Source organism: Chroicocephalus ridibundus, chromosome 1 (genome assembly GCF_963924245.1).
Source record: "Chroicocephalus ridibundus chromosome 1, bChrRid1.1, whole genome shotgun sequence".
Lineage (NCBI taxonomy): Eukaryota > Metazoa > Chordata > Aves > Charadriiformes > Laridae > Chroicocephalus > Chroicocephalus ridibundus.
In genome coordinates, this window is record NC_086284.1 from 168,129,659 (window position 1) to 168,151,462 (window position 21,804).

The window sequence follows — 21,804 nt, forward strand, 5'->3', positions numbered from 1 at the left end:
ACAGGGAAGGGCAGCGGTCTGTACGACCCAAAGGGAGTTCTCTTCAGGAGCAAGGAACAAATCAAAAATGATGCCACCTTTGCTTCGCTGCTGCCCTTATGCCTGCTGTAAACTGTTTTTTTGAGCTTTATGCAATTCTTTTGAGGTTTTGGGCTTTTTTTGGCACCTCAGTACATTGCACTGGTTGGAATTTCTAGTAGGTTTTAGTGCCTAGGTGCACTTACCTGTATCATATCTACTCACCCAAGGAGCAAGCCCCCACCCTTTTTTTTTTTTTTTTTTTTTTAATTATAAAGAAAGGTCTGGCTTAATTTTGAGATTTCAGAATGAACCAGCAAGCTTGGTGTTAGGACATCTTTTGGACTGGAACCAACCTTTTGTGGAAATTAGTAACACCGTGCAGCCCTGTTACAGTCAAAATCCTTTTCTGATCTGAAAAGCATCTCTGACAAAGTAGAAGCTAGTTGTTCCAACTTTTGACAGTCTACCTGCAATAATCTTTTCTTGGAATACATTAGAAATAGAGGCTTACATAATACTAAGCCCCCTTTTAGCAAGAACTATAGAGCTAAGAAAAAGCCACATTTTTCAGTCAAGCGTTACAGGAACATAATAACTGATTATTCAAAGTCTCTCTCACTGCTTCTTGAATGATAAACTATTTTTTAAATAAAATGGGTCATTACTCTCCCAGAAGCATTGCAAAATTTTACATATTTTGTCTGTTTCCTTCAGCAAAGGCTAAAGTGGTAAAGAATTTTCTTAATTGTTTTAAGACAATCATGGTACACTGGTCTCGGGACATTATAACCTTGCCTTGGGATCAACGATATTCCCTGTTTGGTGTTAAGCCACACCTGGCTGCCTGTTCCTATTTTGGACAAGTTTGCCCTAGAGAGGAAACTCACTGAGGATGGAAGAATAGAGAACATCCAGAGCAAGTGGTATTTTGCAGCCTTTGTGAGGCGACTGCATGTTGTAAACTTAAGAACAGCTAGGAGAGCCAAAACCTGAGGGTGAGCTGTACTGATTTTAAAGTAACCATACATAATTGATTCCAAAAGTGAATGAAAGATCATTTTACAATAGCAAACAGGGGACTGATCAAAGCAGAAAGGGAGAAAAAATAAGTCTTTGAAAAGAGTTGAGTTTAAAAATACATACTCCCCAGAGAAGAAGAACACCCTCAAAGTCAGCACTTAAAATTATTAATATTATTTTTGAAGCCCCTTATTGAGGGCATGCACAGGTCCCAGGAAGGTTCAGTACTTGTGTGTGTCACGTACAGCACAAATTGATAGACAGAGATGCAATTTCTGCCTAAATAAAATATTTTTAAACTAAACAAGATAGTTAGCATTAAAAAAACAGTGCTGTATCTTCTACCTTTTTTTTTTTTTTTTAACATGCTGTTTGCAAAACTTTTCTTCAAACGGGTAGAACGAACATTTTAGTAGACTTTAGCTTAGGAACAGGAGTTTTCAAAGAAGTGGCTTTTGCCCTAGAAAAGTAAATTGATGAATGAAATGGGCTGAATGACTAAGCAAAGTGATAGAAGATTTCAGGCTCTGCATCATCTGCTAGCTAGTTCAGCTCTTAAATTCAAAATACTGCATAGTCACCATGTGACACCCTGTCACTCGGCCTAGTGACAAAAGGTACTCATTGTGATTGAGGCAGACTGTTCCTCTCTTTAGGAGCTTTGCAGAGGCTCCAGAGCACCAACAGTCAGGAGAATGAGCTGTCTCTGTGTTCAGCAGGGAGGTATTTCCAGCTCACGCTTGAGGTACAGACATGGGAGAAAATCTATTCGGTACATCAAGCTCACATTGTGTTGAACACAGGCTGTTGATAAAGTGAAAAGTTAAGTATGCAGTCTGGTTTCTTTGAAAATAATCTCCCTTCTGCATAGGGATGTTTCTTGTAAACATATCTTTTTATAATATGAAAATTAGCTTAATGAAGGGAATATGAAACTTTTTTGAAACCTGCTTGCTTTTTCCATGGTTCATTCCACATGGGAGGAAGTTCTATATACACCCACTAGAAGGCGTATTGAAGAAGACTGCACCCTTAATAATGTTAGGCAAGTAAGATAACAGCACTACTGTCAGAGTGAATTCAAGTTTTCAGGTGAGTTTCCATCAGTCACTCCTACGCCATGCATGCTTTTGCTGCCAAGAAACATTTGCATGACAGGGCTTTCTCGCAGAATTATTTGCAGTTTATTCTTTTAATCTGAGAGATGTATGCCACATGTCCTGCCAGTCAGCAAAGGAAAGACAATGTGATTTAACCAACACATCACATCTGACTAACACAGATCTTCTAAAGACCATTCACAACCAAATGTGAATGCTGACAAGCATGTGTGCATTTTATGATGAGAAAAGGATAACTTTTGCACAGTAAATTATCATTTTTTAAAAACTCAGCTCTAGTTTCCTTGATGATTCAAAGTTCATTAAGTTATGACTAAGCTCATTAAACATACATTTCCTTTTTTCTTTTAATTTTGATTGCCACAGTTTCAAGAACCATGCATTTTTCCTTGCCTCCCAAGTCAGTTCTGTTGGCCAACACCACTAGCTCTTCTTTCTTATTTTCATGCCCAATCACTACAGGCATCAATAAAAATGCTACAGTTTGATGAGTAACAAAAAAAAGAGGATCCAAAAGTAAAGAAAAGCATGCCTATAGGCAAACCTATCTTCCTTTAACATTTGTAACATACCTATCAGGTAGCTGAAAAAAGATTCTCACTGAAATCCAATGACCCCACTAGACTTCCACTGTAATGCCAGAAACCAGTCCTTTCAGTAGGTGTTTCCTTGCAAATGAACATAAAGTTCTTCCAAATATCATGGATATGCCTATGTCATTTCAGGAAGTAAGAGTTCTCCATTCCGAAACGTACCGTTCTTTGGCTTTGAAGGAGATCTTTTTGAATAGCATACTCGTGAAAGCATAAATTTCTAGAATATTTTTATGTGTTTTCTGGAGTGAAGACTCTTTACGTATTTACTAAATTCTGGAAAGCAATGATTTCAAAGACAACCCTTCCTGTTGGATGTGTAGATTTCCTGCAGATCTAATCTATCCAAGTGACATAAATGAATATCTACATTATTCACTTCTGTATAAAACTCAAAATGCATTAAGGCTTAACCAGAGGCCTTTACAGGAAGCACAGAGAAAGAAAATCTTGTTGGGGAATCTTTGAATCCCTGTTATTACAAAATGGGTAACAAAAAATTGTTAGCGAGCATTGTAAGTAGAGAAGACCTAAGAAGATCTCAGAGTTTCACACAATGGCAGAATTCACTTTACTGCTGCTTAGACTTATCAAATAAGGCAATTTTTCCACAGCCAGCAAATTTAATGACTCCTAGAGAAACTAGGTTTAACAAGTTCTGCCAAGTCTGAGAATAAAGGAATTCGTCACCAACAGAAGGAAGTAAGGCAACATTGTCCTGATTTGGAATAAAGAGTATCGATGGAAAGAGCAGGCAGAAACCCAGAAACTAAAGTCCTGTGTACTCCATAGCAAAGGTGCAACACCGTCAGAAGCAAGGCCAGAATTTTTTTTGTCCCCAGATTTGCCTAACCCTGGCATTGAGGGAACAGACTGGCATGACAGTTTAACCTCCTCTAGGCTTGTTCAGTACTTGGTTCTGCTGCTCTTACAGACAACCTAAATGCTGATTACCATCACTTTTAAAATAAGCCTCCTGTGTGCACCACAGACACATCAATCATAAACCGTCTTCAGGAGAGGTAAAGCAATTTACAGCAGCCAAAGGTTTGCCCAAAGTGCTTTGAACCCTATACTTCAGTAGCCTTGTACCCCATTAGCCGCAATATACCAGAACTGCTCGCATAACTGGGAGATGATAACTGCAGGTTTCTCAGAACTAAAAATACTGTCCCTCCCTGATTCTGTAAGGAATGCGTATTTGCCTTAATATCATTGCATCTAAACGTACCATCTGATTGCTTTACTTGCCTTTGCTTTTCTCCTTTCTAAGAGGAACTTCCTTCCCTTGTACTGGTGCACCTGCAAAGGTATGAGGAGTCTTCACCTTTAACAGTAATTTTCTTCCACTCATTTCTCCATTTTCCTCTGTGTTTTGCTTCAGTTGCTTGATACCTTCTGATCTGCTTAAAATCAGAACTCAGAAGTTGTGGTTCTGCTTGTGGCTGAGCACTACTTCTTTGCAAGCTTGCACCAGACAATTTTTTTAATTTTTTTTTTTTTAATAAGGCCTATTACAGACAACTTACTGCTCACTCGCCACTCTAACACCCCGGGTAACAGCAGAAGCCATCAGCCTCAGGCTCCCTACCAGCTACAAATAAAACTGTCAGGGGAGCAAGCTGAAAAGGAGTGCTGTAACACTGAACAATATCTATAGCTCCTCCTCCTTGGCATGTAGTTACCTATGAACTTCAGACAAAGGAAACAGCTGTCAATTAAAAAAAAATTCGTGATAAATAATTAAAGGTGTCAGTCTGGAAAGAAGAAAAGTGGCCAAGGGAAACAAAGTGGTATGCAGAAAACAGAAGCACTGTGCCATTAAAGGGAAAAAAATACATTCTTAACTCTAAGTCATTTTATCAACAATCTTTTCTTTCCATGGTTCTAAACTCTCTGATTGATAAGAATTAGAAATACCATTTTAAATCCTTACAATAACCTTCTGTACAAGACCTTCTGTCTTCATGGTTGGAGTAGTACAAAGGAAATTTCAGATTGAGTGTAACGTATACTACTCCAGCAGCGAGACCTACTTGACTGCGAGAACAGCACTCCGATGGAAGGAAGAACCCAAATTGTATGAGCTATTTAAAATTAGATTGAACAAAAACCTGAGGAATTTACTGTATGAAACAGCAGGAGGATATCTTGGAAAATGGTGGTGGAAGATCTGTTACCTGAGTAATTAATATACGTCAGAACATTTTCTCTCCAAAATACCAAACTATTTATAATGTACAGCCTTAGATAAGGTACTGCCATTGGTCAACTAGTGTATTAGGCTAATTATTTATGAAGCCACAGCTGTTAATGTGTGGCTGACTAAGAATGAATAACATGATTTTAGGTTTAAATTAAATTTTTTTCTTAGGAGTGCTATTTATTATGATTGCTGCGTGACTATAATCGTTCTTAAACTCTACTTGCGTACGGTTACAATTTAACCTGGACACAGAGACAAACCTAGGGTTCTTATAGAGAATTAAAAAGACTAATCCAAATCACAAAAACATTATTTCATTCCAGATGAAACAATGACACTGTAAGTTGGTTAAGAGAAGACTCCTGTCATACAACATATTTCTAAAAATCTGCAGCCTTTAAGGTTCTGGATACTATTAACTCCTCTTAACTTCAGTGAAGCTCAGAATACCAAATGCTTCCTTGAACCAAGCTGCCAAGAATGTTCTCTGTAAGTCGCAGACGCTGTTATTGTCTAAAGAGCAGAATATGATAGACAAAACTAATCTCATATGACCATACTGAGAGATAAATTCCTCAGAGATTCATCATCCAAACGATGCTCACTAATGAGCTCCATTTTAGGAAACGTCTGTGGTCTACATAAAAAGGGATCTTTTTCTCAATCAGAAGCCAGCATATAGTCCTTGTATGTTAATTAGTAAAGCATGGGCTATATCTATCAACACATAGATGTAGAATGTGTAATAGCTCAAAATGAATATAGTTATTGTGGATATTCAAGATAGTTTTTTCACAAACTGTGATGCGGTGCTTACTTGTCAATCTTTCAACATGCTGCAGTCATGATTATATATCTTTAGCAACAACAACATTTTGGTAGTAGCAATTTCTGTACTTGAAAGAAAAAAACAGAAACTGAAAAAATAGAAGGACGAACAAGTGAACAGAGGAACTGAAATAAACAAAGCATATGGTTATGACTCACTGTAAATTCTTAATTAATCTATGTTGACAAAGATTATGGTGACTAAACAGTATGGGTGCATGAAACTCATGGCAGTAGACCTGCATAGCAACCCACAATAAATATTCTAAATTTTCAACTTCTATAAAAATTAAGCCATTTACTAGGTCTGCAAGGTAACGTAAGCATGCTCAGGGTTTGCAGGCAGAACTGTCTCACACAAACAGGCTCTGCCGTGCAGCACCCAAGTAGCTGCATACAGGGTGCATCGTGCCCTTTCCTGGGCAGCAACACTGGAGGATTATTGAGACCCTTCAATATAGAAGCTACAAAACTGACTTCATGGGTAGCCTTAATTTGGTCTACTCAGGAAAGAAATTTGGAGTTTAATTTTCACTGTGAAGAATGACTGAAGGTGGCCAGCACAAATGTACTCCCCTGTTATAAGAAAAGATACTTCTAAAATAGCTCTGGCAATTAACATAACAACGGATGAACTCATGATGTCAATTAGACTCTGATGGCTCCCAGGAGATTCTGTCTTTCTTTTAAAAAGTTTCATTTTGTTAACCAGTTAATGTATGTTGTAAAATCTCCTTTGGATCTAGAGTTTTTGTTTGCATTCTAGCAGCAAGACTTTGATCTACGCCCTGGATTGTGCCTTAGTTCAAAACCAACGTTAGTGTCAATTACTGAGTTCCACAGGGAATGCCTGTAGCCTCCAGAGCATTGCCATTAGCTCAGGGTTCATGAAAATTAAACGTGCATAAGGGGAATAGTATTAAAAAACAATAGCCCAAAGCTCTCTCTGCATTAACCTTGTGGACACCACTACGTGTTGTATGGGGTTTTTTTTATGATTAAACTTACATTCTTATTTCCCACTTTCAACTGTCTCAAATGTTGTTACTCCCTACAATCTATAACTGACAAAAATGTACCAAACATAGACAAAACATCATTCGATAGCTCTGATGATCAACAGATTGACCTCCATGCAAGCACTGATTATTGATACCAGCTTCACAACATCATGGCACATTACACAAGAAACAGAATGGAAAAAGTTGTCAAGCCAAATCTGTTACCTGGCTGATGGGTTTTTGCTTTTCCACCAGTGACTGCTGAAATACTAGATCCAGAAGACGAGGCTTCCATTTTTATTGACCTTCTGACTTGTGGGAGTGAAGGATGCCCGACCACGGGCGGACGCTGTGACACTGGGTAGCTTGCTGCAGTTCTCCTCTGACAGATTTGTGCACGCTTTTCAGCCCCATGAATAGATAAACTTATACCTGACAGGAATAAGAATTAGTACTTTTAGATACAAGAGACCAGCATGGAATAACTAAAATATAAAAAATTGCAGGGTTAAAAACGAAGCTGTATCACCCTTCTTGAAACGAAAGAAAACTATAAAAACATGAATTTTCTACGACAATGAAAAACGTGAACATCTTTGCTGCTGTGCTGCAGACATCAGAGTCAGCCACACTAATAGTTATTTAGATTACTACACAGTCATGGTTTACTGCATTACTGGCCTACAGGAGGAATCATCATCCATGCCTTAAAAAAACCCACACGGCTCACATGGAATGATATTAATGAGGTAACTACCACAGAATTTATTAAATGACAGTTTTCTGATCCACAGACTAGAACTTGGCAATAATGATTTCCTTTCTTCTGAGCATTCACAAGTGTTAGGAAGACTCATCATATGGAAAAAATGCTACACTTCAGGTAGTAACTAGCTTTTAAGGAAAAAAAATAAAGGTCTGTTTTGAGGAAAAGTGTAAGGCTACATGCAACAATAACATGACCTTAAGCTTGAAAAACAATTCCACTTTCACCAGTCCTGTGAAACATTACCTACAACAGTGGAAATTGTCTTTCTCACCAAACATTCTCAAATTTGTCACATAGCCAATTTTTAAATAGAAATTGTGATGAAAAACAGGCTTTACTTTTCCAAAGAGAAAAGGAAAGCTGAAATTTCTTATGTGTCTATCGTACAGTCTTAGAAAGAAATATTATCTTACAGCAAAAAATGTTGAGTCTGACTTCCTTATGTTCACATTGATGCAATTGCTCCAACTTCATTTGAATTACTCTCAGCATCCTCTGGTGAAAACCTTTAGACGATCTCTTTTGGGCAACAAAGCTGAATGATAATTTTATGGTACGGTTTTACACTTAATTTAATTGTGACTCTTATTGCTTTTATCAGCAACCACTCTGTTTTAAGAAACAAACGAAAAACCCTAACCAGATATAAATGGGCAAACTGAGAAGCAGATGGAAAAGCAGGCCCTAAAAACTGGAAATGTGGATAGTGTAAGCACGTTGTAAGTTGCAGTCATTCAAAATCATTGATTTTGATTATTGATTCGACTGCTCATTTCTGTGAAAGGAGTCCTTCACTAAAATATCCAAGAACGCCTTAATGACTCTGCTCCTCTAGTTCCACTAAAAGTCAATGTATGTGAACCTCCAGGTCATGAAAGAGGTTTTGAGACTCTGAAATCTTAATACGCTTTGATCCATAATACGCTACCAAGGGGAAGAGAGGAGCCACTTTTGTAGGCAAATAGTGAAAACAGTGGGGTGGCACATGTGAGGAAGGGCTGTGTGAATTGCTCTCCTTTAAGACAGCTTTGTGTATTCGCCATCGAAGCTGCATGCTTGCTACCTGATTTTGCTGCACTTCACCAGAACTGATCTGCAGGAACTGTGAAGGGACGAGGACTCTCCTGCAGAAACTGCTCACACACCTCCCGGTTACAGGGCTAACGTAACTGCTGCCTGTTTCTAAACACTGTTGAAATCACATCTTCTTTAGCACAGACAGCAAATCCCAGTCACCTTATTCAGTTGATTCATCTTGGGAAAGGCAGTGCCATAATCCATGTGAGCAGAATGACAATGAGGATGCCTGGACAGCACATTTCTTTGACCACGTTAGTCAAATAGCTTAGCCATAAGGCGCTTCAAACAGTGCAAAGCTAAGTCCCAGCTGTAAAATGAGCCTTTTCCGTCTTGTGCAGCCACTGGAACCTCATGATGTTCAAAATATTCTGCAATTACCCCTAAGGCATTAAATAATTAACCACAACTATTTCCTTTTAGCATCAGCATTGGTTATCATATCATTTAATACAACCATCCCTCTGAAGCTTACAATGGAATCGTAAGTTATTCTACTAATGCTAAACATGAACCTGGCATGGGCACATACTTACTAGCTGGATCTCAGTAAGACTGTGCTTTCATTTCATCATGAAATGAGCAATCTATTTGAGGAACTTGTTCCAAACGTGAACTGACTGCTACATTTCTCTGAGGTTCAAGTAAATTGCTTCTTCACGTTCCAAAAACTGCACTCTTGTGCAGCTGTGACTCAGCTTCCTAAACTATTTGTGCAGCACTTTTTTTCAGACATCAAAATAAAGGATACCGCAGCCGGATCATTATTCCTAAGAAATACAAAATTTGCAGATTGATCAGAGCCAAAATTATGCTCAATCAACAACTTCACTCTGGTTATATGCAACCTTTTGTTTCTTCCACTCAAGAGAGCTGCTATAAAATTATAACATCAAACTACACTGAGGAAGAATGTGCCAGCATTATTGGAAATTTTTCAGATTATTCTTTGGACATCTAAAATGTAAAAGTGCTCAAAAACTACCACAGTTCACACCAAAGCTGTGTCACCAATATATTCAATATATTTGGGAGTTCTTCACCATACTCTCCTTGCCACTGCAATTATTTTCTTCACACAAGACATTCTCTTGACTGTGAGAGAGAATTTCCATTATTTTTGTGAGAACCAGGTACAGGACAAAGATGCAAGTGTCTTTATTTAATTACCATTTCAGATTTTTCCAGAGAGAGACCAGATCTTGCTTTTCTATGTACATTTCTTTTGTTAAACTAGAAGTCTGCAAAAATGTAAGACAGTAACATTGCAGTAAGCTGCGGTATTACCTTGTTTTCACGTGGGCGAAAGTCCTTTTAAAAGAGATATTGTCAGTTAAAAATACATCCCGAGATAACACACAGAAAAGCAGAGACAAAGGGAAGGCGAATCAGAAGTAGAAAAGCTATTGGGAATAACGCATGCAGCTTGTGGGAGATGAAAACCTGGTGAACTATTGGCACTAAGCAGACTCTGGAGTAAACTCCCTCTGTTCTTCCTGCAAATAACCCACACTGCTGACGAATCCTGGGGTTTGTGGATCAGAGATGCGATAAAACAGCACTGAGCTCTCTGAAGAGTAGATGTTAAAGTTTACATCGATTACTTTTTGCAGCACGACAATACCCATGCAAGACATCTAGAAAGAAAGGCAAGTTCTCCCGCAGTACACTGCAGACAGGGTTTCCAATTTACTGTGTTTGGTGCAGTTTTTCTCCTGCCTTTGGTCTTGACTATATAGCTGCTGACACCAAAATCCCAATGTCATTGCATGCCTGGCTGCATGGCTTCTGACGGTACCTGTCCCTGCAGCATGGTCATTTTTAAGTGAGCTTGGCAGCCTCAGTAGCATGGCATGCCCTGGCGTGCTCTGACAGGCAGCATGGATGCTACAAACCCAAGGAGTTTCTTCTGCCAGTCCATCTGGCTTAATATAATGGATCACGAGCACCATTTCAACCCAGGGCTGCAGTGCAAAGTCATGTGAAAGACTTAAATACTGGCCTATAGCCACAGCTGACTGTTCCCTGGGGAGGACTGGCTTCTGGACAGGGTTCTGTCACCTGCACCTGGCTGTCTGCTAATCAAGTGTTTAACAGCGGGAAGTAGAAGTTTAGTGTTTTGAAGCTGGATGAGGTTTGAACCTTCAAGTATCACATGTAGCAGCTCTTTTCCTTTCCTCCATGCAGCAAAAATCCTACTCTATAATTTCAAATCTTCACATGCCTTTCTCTTCCTTACCTATATTTCTATCTTTTTTTCCTATACAAGCTACTTGCCTCCATGAAGAGCTGCTCTTCTTGCTGCCCTTTTGCTCTCCTCTGATGCCTCTGTTTGAGCTTGCAGGTTCATGAAACAGAAACACCTTTGCTCCCTTCCTACCAACACATCTCAGCTCTGCAGTTTGCCAGCAGGAAGAGCAGCCTCTATCCTGCTTCTGGCTAACTTTTATTGCTCCCAGCTATGTCTTTTTATTATAAATTTTTCCAAAGCAGCATTTCTTTCACATTGAGCATATCTTGCATCTTATAAACTGGTAGTATGCTTATGACACTAAAGAATTTTTAATGCTGCAGATAAAACCTGCATATGAGAACATTAAAGTACTTCCAGGTTAGGAAGCAATAAAATAAAACATAAAGAAAAAGGGGAGAGAAATTACTAAAAGTAGAAAACACTAGAGTGTGCCTGCATGCAGTCTTATGTGACGGTGATATTTGTTTTGTTGGCCTGTCAGATGTTACAGTGATGAACGGACACATCTGGCACTACTCAGAAGTCACTCTACCAAGGCATCTGATGGGGCATCTACTTTGGTCATATCTTACCTGCATGTTATCTTGGGATGTCTTTTCAACTGCCAATATCTCTTTTAAAAGGACTTTCGCCCACATGAAAATAAGGTAATACCGCAGCTTACTGCAATGTTACTGTCTTACATTTTTGCAGACTTCTAGTTTAACAAAAGAAATGTACATAGAAAAGCAAGATCTGGTCTCTCTCTGGATATAACTGGCTAGCAGGTGTTGTGCACCACACACCTCTGCACAGAGAAACACCTGCACCCAGTGGACCTCATCCAGCACATCTACACTATTTGACTGAACATAGCGCAGTCCTACAGTACTGGTGGAGATGGCTCCAGTGCCAGAACTGGGGTCAGCAGGGCACTGTATCCCAGTTATACTGTGCTGGGAGTGAGACATCTCTCCATCTGGGGAAGCACCCTCTTGTAGCAACCATCAGGTTTCGGTCAGCCCCAGTTCTGTTCCACCCTGTACCACTATGGGGTACAAGCATATATTTATAGGTTCCTTCCTGATGTGTCTGTCTCTAGCTGGAGATGATATGAACATGAATAAGCAATAATAATGCCACGCAGAGTTACAAAGCTGTATAAACAATCCATTAGCTAACAGTGCTTAATTAGCCTCAAGTGCCCTGACCCACTTTGTAGACCTTCTCTGGGATAACAAACTGCTGCTGGCAGGTGCAGTAAGTCTTTTTGGTTTGGTATCATCAGAGCATCAGTGCTCACATTGGAGACAAATTACCCCAGCTGTTTCACTCTTTTATGTGGTTTTTTTTTTGGTTTGTTTTGTTTGGGGTTTTTTTGGGGGGGTTTTTTGTGTGTTTGTTTTTTTGATTGGTTGGGGTTTTTTAATTCTGTTTCAGCCCTATGCTGAGTCCTTAGCAGCAGATTGAGGTAGACCCTTTCTTCAAGGCACTTTTCAAGGCAGAGCAAGCGCAGGGGCAGCACACAAAGCAAGAAGTGAGGAAGAGAATCTCAGCTGCAATGTCATCTAGGGCCACGAGACGTAAAGCAAGTCTGGAAAGCCTGCAGTCACCAAGGCACAGTTAAGCAAGGTCATAAGGAAGCACTTTGGAAGCATGGGCAGAGAGCAGAAAATGAGGCTTTAAGGTGCAGTGTGTAAGTGTGCAAATTGCATATTTAGTTCCTTTCAGCTTTTACACCCAGCAAGAGAGAAAGTCAGCTAATTTGTTCACCTTAAAAAGCTAAGCACCCTTTCTTCACCTTGTGCCAAATTGCCACATTTCCCATTAAAGTCAATGATGCTCTGCAAACAGCTTCAGCTTTTTCACATTTTGAAGCTAGCCTTGATAAGGGGGAGCTGAGGAAAGGCAAGCAATGTAAAAGGTTTCTCATGCAAACCCGGTTTCATCTGAGACTCAGCAGAGAGACAGCTACGCTTGGTGCCATGACGGACTCTTCTGCTTGCTCTGAATCCTAGGTGGAAATGAATGAGCACGAGAGAAAAATTCACCTGCTGCCCTCTGTACACATGTCTGAAAGCACGGTCTGAAGGCAGTTTCCTTCCTTCCCCCCCCGGCCCATGCCCTACTTAGGTAACAAATACATCCAGAAAAGCATGGCTATCTTTCTCTACACCTTGGCGGAAAATGTTACAACATTACGATTTCCACATTAGATTAAATCATTTTTCAGAAGTTTAAATATCACCTCTCTGACACAGCATTGAGTCCCTTGCCATTGGCAACAAGTGAGCCATTAAATAGTATCTAAACCTAGATTATGCTTAAAGTATAGCTTTGAAAAATGTTGAAAATACATCAGAAGTAAAAAAAAAAACAAAAACAAAAACAAAAAACCCCCCAAAAAACCCAAACAACCCACCATGGCAAACCTTTAAATAAGGAAACAAAAAAGCTGCTAGTTACAGAACTTCCCTGGAACTGGACTGGCTGGAGAGAAAGACTTAACAATGGGCATCTTGATAAATTACATGTGTTCAGTTTGCTGAGGCTTTGCATGGTCTTGCCCCCTATTCCCTCCCAAATATTGGAAAGATGACAGGATCTTCAAGACCCATAGTAGTTTCAGAAACTGTTCCCTAAATGTTACTTTTTTCCCCATTTTCTATCAAAAATTTTGTCCACCTGCCTTCTGAATTTATGTAAATTTTTAGCATACACAATTTTCCATGGAAAGAAACCAGAGAGCTTAAATATACAGCCTGTGAAGGAATAGCTCTTTTTTCTTGTCTGAAACATGTCACCCCCAAAGTTTTGTATTGAAAGAGATTATCAATGACCACCTCCCTTTACCTCTCTATTTCACTCATGATATTACAGAGCTCTGTCATATCCCCTCTCTGTTGTTTTTATTCCCAGGCTTAGGAGACCTGGTTTATACTATTGCTCCTCCCCAGTAAGCTGTTGTATACCTCCAGTCATCCCTGGTCACTCCTTTTCCTTTCCTTTTTCAAGAAATGAAGACTTGAAATGCTCATTAACAAAGTTTCAAGAAGTAGCACCATGGTGTTCAGGCTGTGCCTTCAACAAGGATTTACACAGTGGCACAATGATGTTTCTGGTTTTGTTCTTTCTCTTATAATTTCATTTGCCCCAAGATACTTGTAGACAGGCTCTGCCTCCTGTCACATTTGCCAGCTCTTCAGGCAATTTTCTAGTGAATCAGGGATTTCCCTCCTAACCCACCTGCTCAAGGTCCCTATGTCAAGCAAAGGCTCCAGAAAGCAATACCGCATTATTTCTCTCATTTGTATATTGCATTTTTTCCACTTCATTTGCTTTCTAGGTCTCATGTTTGTCTCTTCTGTAAAAGCATCACTGTACAGCCCTTTTGTATCAGCAAAATAAATCTTCACAAAGGTGTGTATTACTTGTCACTGCATTTTGTTTTTGAATTACCCTCCTTCAACGGGAGGAGGACAGCATCATCCCATCCCTGCCAGTCACTGGTGGTGTTTAGGATACGCATTTTGAACTGTGATCAAAGGCATGTCTGAACTAGAACCAGGACTCCATGAAGAAGGGGCTTGTGTACACACGGGGTTTATGCAGCTTTATCTGCACCGATGTAGAAATTAACAGTTAAAGAGCTGCAGACTCCAGGGGGACATAGGTTTACACTTGCAAATGTGCTTTAGGCCAGAATAGCTTATTCTCCCCTGTAAAAGTGGCTACATTACCTGTGGTATAACTGCATCCAGAGACAGTGTTAATTTAAATCTCTCAAAGTCCTAATGAATAAAAAGATCATACTTACCTTAGGCCCACCATCAAAGGCTTGTTTTTATAGCCCCGAAGGTGGTTTATTACATTACAAGCAGCTAGCATTCAACAGTGATTATCTAGCATGACTGAAAAACTCCCGTAGTGCTCACAGAGATGCAAGATAACAACCCGAAGTCGTGAAAATGTCTTGGAGAGAGTCATAATAGTCCTACTTTAATGGTCTACATGACAGTCTGAAAAACCACTTGTCTTCCTTGGGCATGAGTGAAGAGAAAAGCTTAGCTAAGTGAATATAAAGCTCTCTTTGGTTGCTCTTGACTTATTGGTGATTGGCATGGGCATGTTGCAGGACCATGGTGCCGAACACAAGGTGCTACCTATGCAAGTCATATAAGCTCGGGTGAATAGAGGAAACTTTTTTCCCCTCAAGATGATTAATTTGATTAATTTAAGAGTCTTGTATTTTTATTTCTGTCTTAACAATTCATTATTCAGTTCCTCTACACAAAAAGAACACACACTTTACACTGCGTATATGCTGGTATATTTTCCAGGCTACTGGGACAAACGCCTAACAATTGTGTTTAAAATATGTCCCTGCTTCAGTTCGCCCAGCAAGCTGCAATCGCTGTTGTTTGTCACCATCCCAGCTGATTGAATTCTTACCAGGGTTGCCTGCGTTTTTGTGTTTCTTATGTTTCTCTTTTTGTTTGTCTTAGTATCTACTTTGATTTACCTTATTGTTACAATTGGACTTCTACTATTATAACCTCATGTGTTGTGAAGAGCAATTTGAAAAAAAAAAGAAAAAAATAATAAAAAAAGTTCCTTTGCTTTCCCCAGTATGAAAATAGCAGTAAGAAAGAACACCTTATCATGAAACCTGATAGACACAATAGAAATCAAAAACTGAGACTGACAAAACATTTTCAGTAGAATGTTTCTCTATCAAAAAATAGTCAATTTGTTAGAAAAAAAAGAATTTGTCCCAAAGTCAAGAGTTGCTGTCAAAAATTTTGTTTGGAAAATAAATCTGACCTTATCTAGAGTGGAATATCCTGGGGTTTTATTTTGTAATGACTTCACACTTTGAAAAATGTAATCTAACATATCAAATAGAATACAAATTATGAATTAGAATACCAGTTGCATCTGAGCAATCCAAAAAACAATTATCATTTCAATTACTGAAACACCATCTGTAATATCCATCATCAGTGAATGTTACTGTAATATACAAATAGTAAGAAATAATTCAAAACATAAAAATTAAAACCAGAAAGCAAGACACATCGAAATAATAAAACAAAATATACTGAAAACAAGAAGTCCAACCAAGATGAAATATTTCAACTGTCCTGAAGAAAATTCTCATAGAAATATTTTAAGCATTATGTTGAAAAGTGACTACAGAAAGTGCTCAAAAGAGATTCAAAGGGAAAAATATTGCAAGAATGGCAGAATTTCTGTGGATTGGATATTCCTGCTTTTGATTCACTCTCTCTATAAGACAGTAGAATAGAATGAATGTAGGTTCATACAAAACCCAATAGATTCATATCTCAGTTTCTGTCACAATAAATTACATCATGTCAACACTTCTTCCTTTGATGTAATAGCTACTTCTTAAAAAAAAAAAATGGAAGATTGGATTTGTCTTCTTAAGCGGTGCTCGCTGATTTGGAAACTATGCAGTAACTCTTATCTTATTCATTTTACTACATATGCGCAGCATTTACTAGCCAAAAATAGACTCAGAACACTGAGATGATTTAAAACTTACTTTCACTTATGTTAAGCACTTTGTTCAAAATTGTTTTCTTTCTAAACAACTAGCTATTACTCTGATTTTGAAAATCAAGAGCATTCTCATTAAACCTGTCTACACTGATGTTGAGCCTTTTGCTCATATGTGTACAGTAAAAGGTAACTGCACACACGGCAGTGATACCTAGTACAAACATCAGGGCAAACTGCAATGCCCCGTGAAACAAAGCACCAAGTCAAGTCCCAGACACTTTTTCCTGGGTGAAGAATGAAGCGAAGCACTAGCCATGCACATGTATTTTGCGTATATGTATATTTTTACATCTTAATGTGCTGCCTGAATGTCAACTGCCACATTTCAAATACCACAAGTATCATTTTATCTCATTTAATCGGATATTCTCTATAATGAAGAACAGTTCAATCAATCTGAGACATCATCTGTGAAACACGAAAAAACCCCATGAGACTTCACAGATGGGAAAAAAAAGATAGCTCAGGGTACGTCTGAATGTGTCTGCCTCCATGGCGCAGACAGTAACAATTTTCAGCACAGCAACTAAGCTTAATTTAACTTTGCCTTTTTGCGCCCTGTTTCAGCAGAATGGTTCGCCATCAGTTCTCTCTTGCTGCTCCAGCGCCAGGCCAGCCCTGGCCAAGCTCTCCAGGGAATCCCCAAGCCGCAGGTGGAACGCACGCTCCTCCCTTTGCCCAGCCTGTGCCCCAGCTACGGCGCCTTTTACAGGCTTGGCATCACAATGCTTTCTGCCAGCAGAGAGTTTTATTAACTGTTAATTGACTTTTATTTTGATGATAATGTTAATGAGACCCTATACATCCAACGTGTTCAGAGGCAGGACCTAAGACAACAATAGAATCATAGAATTGCCTAGGTTGGAAAGGACCTTTCAGATCATCTAATCCAACCATCAACCTAACTCTGACAAAACCATCACTAAACCATATCTCTAAGCACTATGTCTGCCCGTCTTTTAAATAACTTCAGGGATGGTGCCTCAGCCACTTCCCTGAGCAGCCTGTTCCAACGCTTGATAACCCTTTCAGTGAAAAAATGTTTCCTAATATCCATCCTAAACCTCCCCTGTCGCAACCCGAATCTCTTTCTTCTTGTCCTGTTACCTGGGAGAAGAGACCGACCTCCACCTCTCTACACCCTCCTTCCAGGTAGTTGTAGAGAGCGATAAGGTCTCCCCTCAGCCTCCTTTTCTTCAGGCTAAACAACCCCAGGTCCCTCAGCCGCTCCTCAGAGGACTTGTTCTCCAGACCCCTCACCAGCTTCGTTGCCCTTCTCTGGACCCGCTCCAGCACCTCAATGTCTTTTTTGTGGTGAAGGGCCCAAAACTGGACACAGGACCCGAGGTGGCGCCTCACCAGTGCCAAGTACAGAGGAACGATCACTTCCCTAGTCCTACTCACCACACTGGTCCTGATGCTTCTTCTCCCCGCTTCCCCAAATGGGAAAAATCCTCTTATAACCCATATTGCAGCAAAGTATATTACTTGAATAAAATACTTTTAAAGTAAACATGCATCTGTACAGATATCTTTGTGACTAAACAGGTCACATGTGCTGGGTTAAGTCCAATGCCTTGGAAGGCTTTTGCCTTCTGAAATGACTGTCCATAGTGCACACACAGGCTGCTCCTACAGCCCAGGACCTGCGGGCACATCCCAGGCCACAGCACCTCAATGTCCAGGGTCCAATGCTGAAGCCCAGCTGGAGGGAAGCCCAGAAGCCTCCCACCTGCTCCTGGGGAAGGGGCTCTTGCGCAGGCTGGAGGGAAGCCCAGAAGCCTCCCACCTGCTCCTGGGGAAGGGGCTCTTGCGCAGGCTGGAGGGACATGCTGTGGTATGCTCTAGCAGAGCCTGGATGAGCATCACTCTGCAAGGAAGAAGTACCAGGCTCCAGAGCCATGCTTGCTGAAACACCTAAGTCTGCCATTGGCCTCTTCTATGGAAGAGACACGTTAACAAGGGCCAGTGGTATCAGAAATTTTGAGGGACGTGTACTACTTGTCTTTCTTTCGTGCATCATTAATTTCCTGCACACTCCCCTTTGGCAAGTAATGCTTTTGGTTGTAATAAAGCCTGTGGTGCCAAACTTTCTAAATGGTCATAAAGCGAGGGAGATCCCCAGAGGAGATGGCAGCTGTAGTGTGCAGCAGATGCCAGTGAAAATCCGTGTTCATCTGCCACCCTCATCTTTCTGGCAAGACTCCAGGCAATTAACAATAACAAGATGCTATTGAAAAGAATATGTAAACCTGCCATGTTCGTACATACGTTCCTCATAGGGATCCAATTGGTTGTTCTCAATTTATGCTGATCTGGATTGAACAAAGCACAGGTCTTGCTTATTTCACTTTTGAGCTACATTGTATTTCTGATGGAAGGCCAATAAACTCTGAAGGACAACAGTAATCACATAACGATTGTCTGAATTTGGAGGATTAGTACACAGAGATGGAAAGAAATGCTCTATTGATTGATACCATTTTAATTCCTTGAGTTCTCTGTAACAGAATCAGAAGAAATAGTAGGAGGCTATAAAAACGCAGTAACTACATTGTAGGATGTGAGGTCTATAACATACAGATTAATTTCTGTAAAAGGCAGCCCATGCTCTAACTCATTTACTAGACAACAGCCTTGCACAAGGGCAAGGCCCACTGTTCTTTTGTGTGTAAATAGTTCTCTGATACATTAGCAATTCAGAAAAACACGTAAAGTATTAAAGACAGACTTTAAGCTACGTTTTATGCACTACATAAAACAGTGGATGTTAGCTGGATGTTCTTAAAGGTTAAGAGGAGGCACAGAAGAGACATAAATTTTCTGAAACCACCTAAACCAGCTCAATTATAGAAAGAACCTATAAAAAGAAATGTGCCTAAATTTAGCTTCTGTAACTGACATCCTCTCAGTGAAAGGACTTTCACAATTACGTGTTCATAAAACTTCCTTTCTTCACTCATATCGCTGACATTCATTGGCCCATTACTGTTCATTCATTTTCAAAACTACAAATAGAAAGTAAAAAAAAAAAATTAAAAAGTCACAATACGTATGTAACAAATATTGCAATATATTTGTAAGTTTTATTGTATTTGTCAATATTGCAAATATATTTGAAGTTATATATATAAGAACATTCTAGTCTGAGAATTATATTGAATTTGTTCTGAATATCACAAGAGTTTTGAGGATTCAAAACAACCAGATAGTTACAGAAGGACTGTTTCTGTTCACAGACACCATTTTGCCCAAAGTCAAGAACATGCAGTTCAACAGATGCGTAGAATGCAATCTTCATGAACAATTCCTAAACTGAAATTTCATCACCAAAACTGCCTATAGAATCCTGAAACTTGTAAATAGTGTTTTCTTAGAAGAATCTTAATGGGACGATCTTTGAGCAATACACAGTATCCGAATAATTAAAGATGGTTGTGTACTCTGCTCCTATGATGGTATACCATCCACAAAGAGAAGACTCAAATACAGGAGCAGCAGCGTATTGAGAAACCAAGACAATAGTGAAGTCCATTAGTAGGGCACTTAAACCTAAAAATACTGAAAAGCAGCCTAGTCAATGAAAAAAAAAAAAAAAAACAAAACAAAAAAAACCAAAAACCCCAAGCAAGAAGTAACATTAAAGCCTTCCAAATGCAAAATCCCTTAAAAAAAACCCCAAACACACACACACAAAAAAGCAACAATAAAAAAAACCAAACAGACCAAAAAACTAACAACACAAACCCAACCAACCAACCCACCTACTTCATTCATTCCCTGTGTGAATGCCTGGTTAGATATAACTAGATAAAGCTGTCTTATATATTCCCTGAAAGAAAGAGCAATTTGTACCTCTTTATCTAAGCCCCAGAATCAAAATGGCACCAAAAATCATGTGTCCCACTGGACTCATATCTTCCTTTTAATCCTTTATGAACACAAACCTAAATCCTAACACGGCTGGGTTTAGAGATACTGTTCTTGTTACATTTCTATGAGGAGTTAGCCACCAATGAAGAAACATTTTTCTTCATTTACAAAGCAATTTGAGGTTGCTTACAAAAGGCTATTAATGGATCACAGCAGTCATAATTACAAATGCACGAACAGCAATCCTGGAAATAGATTTCCAAAGATGATTTTAATGCCTCAATCAATAAAGTATATTATGTGCCTAGGAGCAAAAGAAGTAGATGCGTTAAAATTGAAGTGGATGAACGTTTGTGAGAAAATGAACGTTAGATAAGAATATAATATGTTAGAGAGTATTTCTTCTCATTTCCTGATATTGTTCATGACATTTTCAGCTTCTTTATGTGACATCTCTGCTTGTTGAAAATTGGGCATGGCCTTCGTTTTATGGCTACTGACAGTGTCTCCCTTCATTGATATACCCATGGCAAAGAAAAAATTGTTACACTCTCTCCCTTTTTCATAAACAGCTGGGTTTTGGGTTTGCTCCTGTCTTTGCAACTGTCAAACTTATTCTTCTCATAATGCATTTTTCAATCATGAGTCTCGACTTGGACTTTTAAAAAGTAAACACAAACCAATCAAGACAAAGAATATTTCATCATCAATAATATTTAGCCTTTCCTTATTTTTCTTCTCAGATTTTCTAGTTAACAATCCATTTTATAGGTGAATACATCAGAACCTAAATATTAGGCTAAATACAGCTATGGTTCATGAGAATTTACAAGTTTTAAAAATGTCAAAATGTGCTCAAGCTCACTTGGTGCTCTTATCAGTTCCATAACTGCTTTTTCCTTCTTAAAATTTAATGGTATATGTCAAAATGTTTTATGTATTATCTTCAATTAAAAAAAAATTTCTCAAAGCAGTTAATCCAATCTCTGCAATTTAGAACCCAGTGATTATTCTCCCTGACACTAAATTCATATTCAGTGAATACAAAGACCATAAGTGTTCTTAATTCATGCAAAGTGATAATTCCCTGACTGCTTTCTTTCTGATTTACACAAGTGCAAAAGACTATAAATGTATGAAAAAACGTTATTTTCTTCCTCTCTTATTGCACTATGCTACAGCTCATCTCTTCTCCTTAATTTTAAAAGTAGAATTGTTATTTCTGATGCATAAAGTCTACTTTCTAAATAAATGAACATGTATTGTCTGTAAACACATGACAATAAAGATGCACCTTTGACAGCTGCAAATTCAAAATCCAACTTTCTCAGTAAAGAGTCTATGTATTAGGTTTTGCTACATGTATGAGAAATATTTTGACCTAGCTATAATTCCATCTATCAGAAGCATTGGGGAAGGAAAACATCTGACAACCTACATAAGGTCAATCCTTCAGCCAATTTTTCAGAAACTCGG

At 39.0% G+C, this 21,804-nt stretch overlaps 1 protein-coding gene across 11 annotated transcripts in view; it reads right to left on the reverse strand.

Annotated features, from left to right (window-relative positions):
- The window catches only part of ANO4 (anoctamin 4), a 201,991-nt gene that overhangs the window by 133,611 nt on the left and 46,576 nt on the right, over nt 1-21,804 (reverse strand). For all 11 annotated transcript variants that reach the window (XM_063322711.1, XM_063322704.1, XM_063322710.1 and 8 more), the window contains exon 2: nt 7,016-7,222. In XM_063322711.1, the coding sequence (XP_063178781.1) occupies nt 7,016-7,085 (70 nt within the window). In that variant the 5' untranslated portion in view covers nt 7,086-7,222. The remainder of the gene's footprint in view (nt 1-7,015; nt 7,223-21,804) is intronic.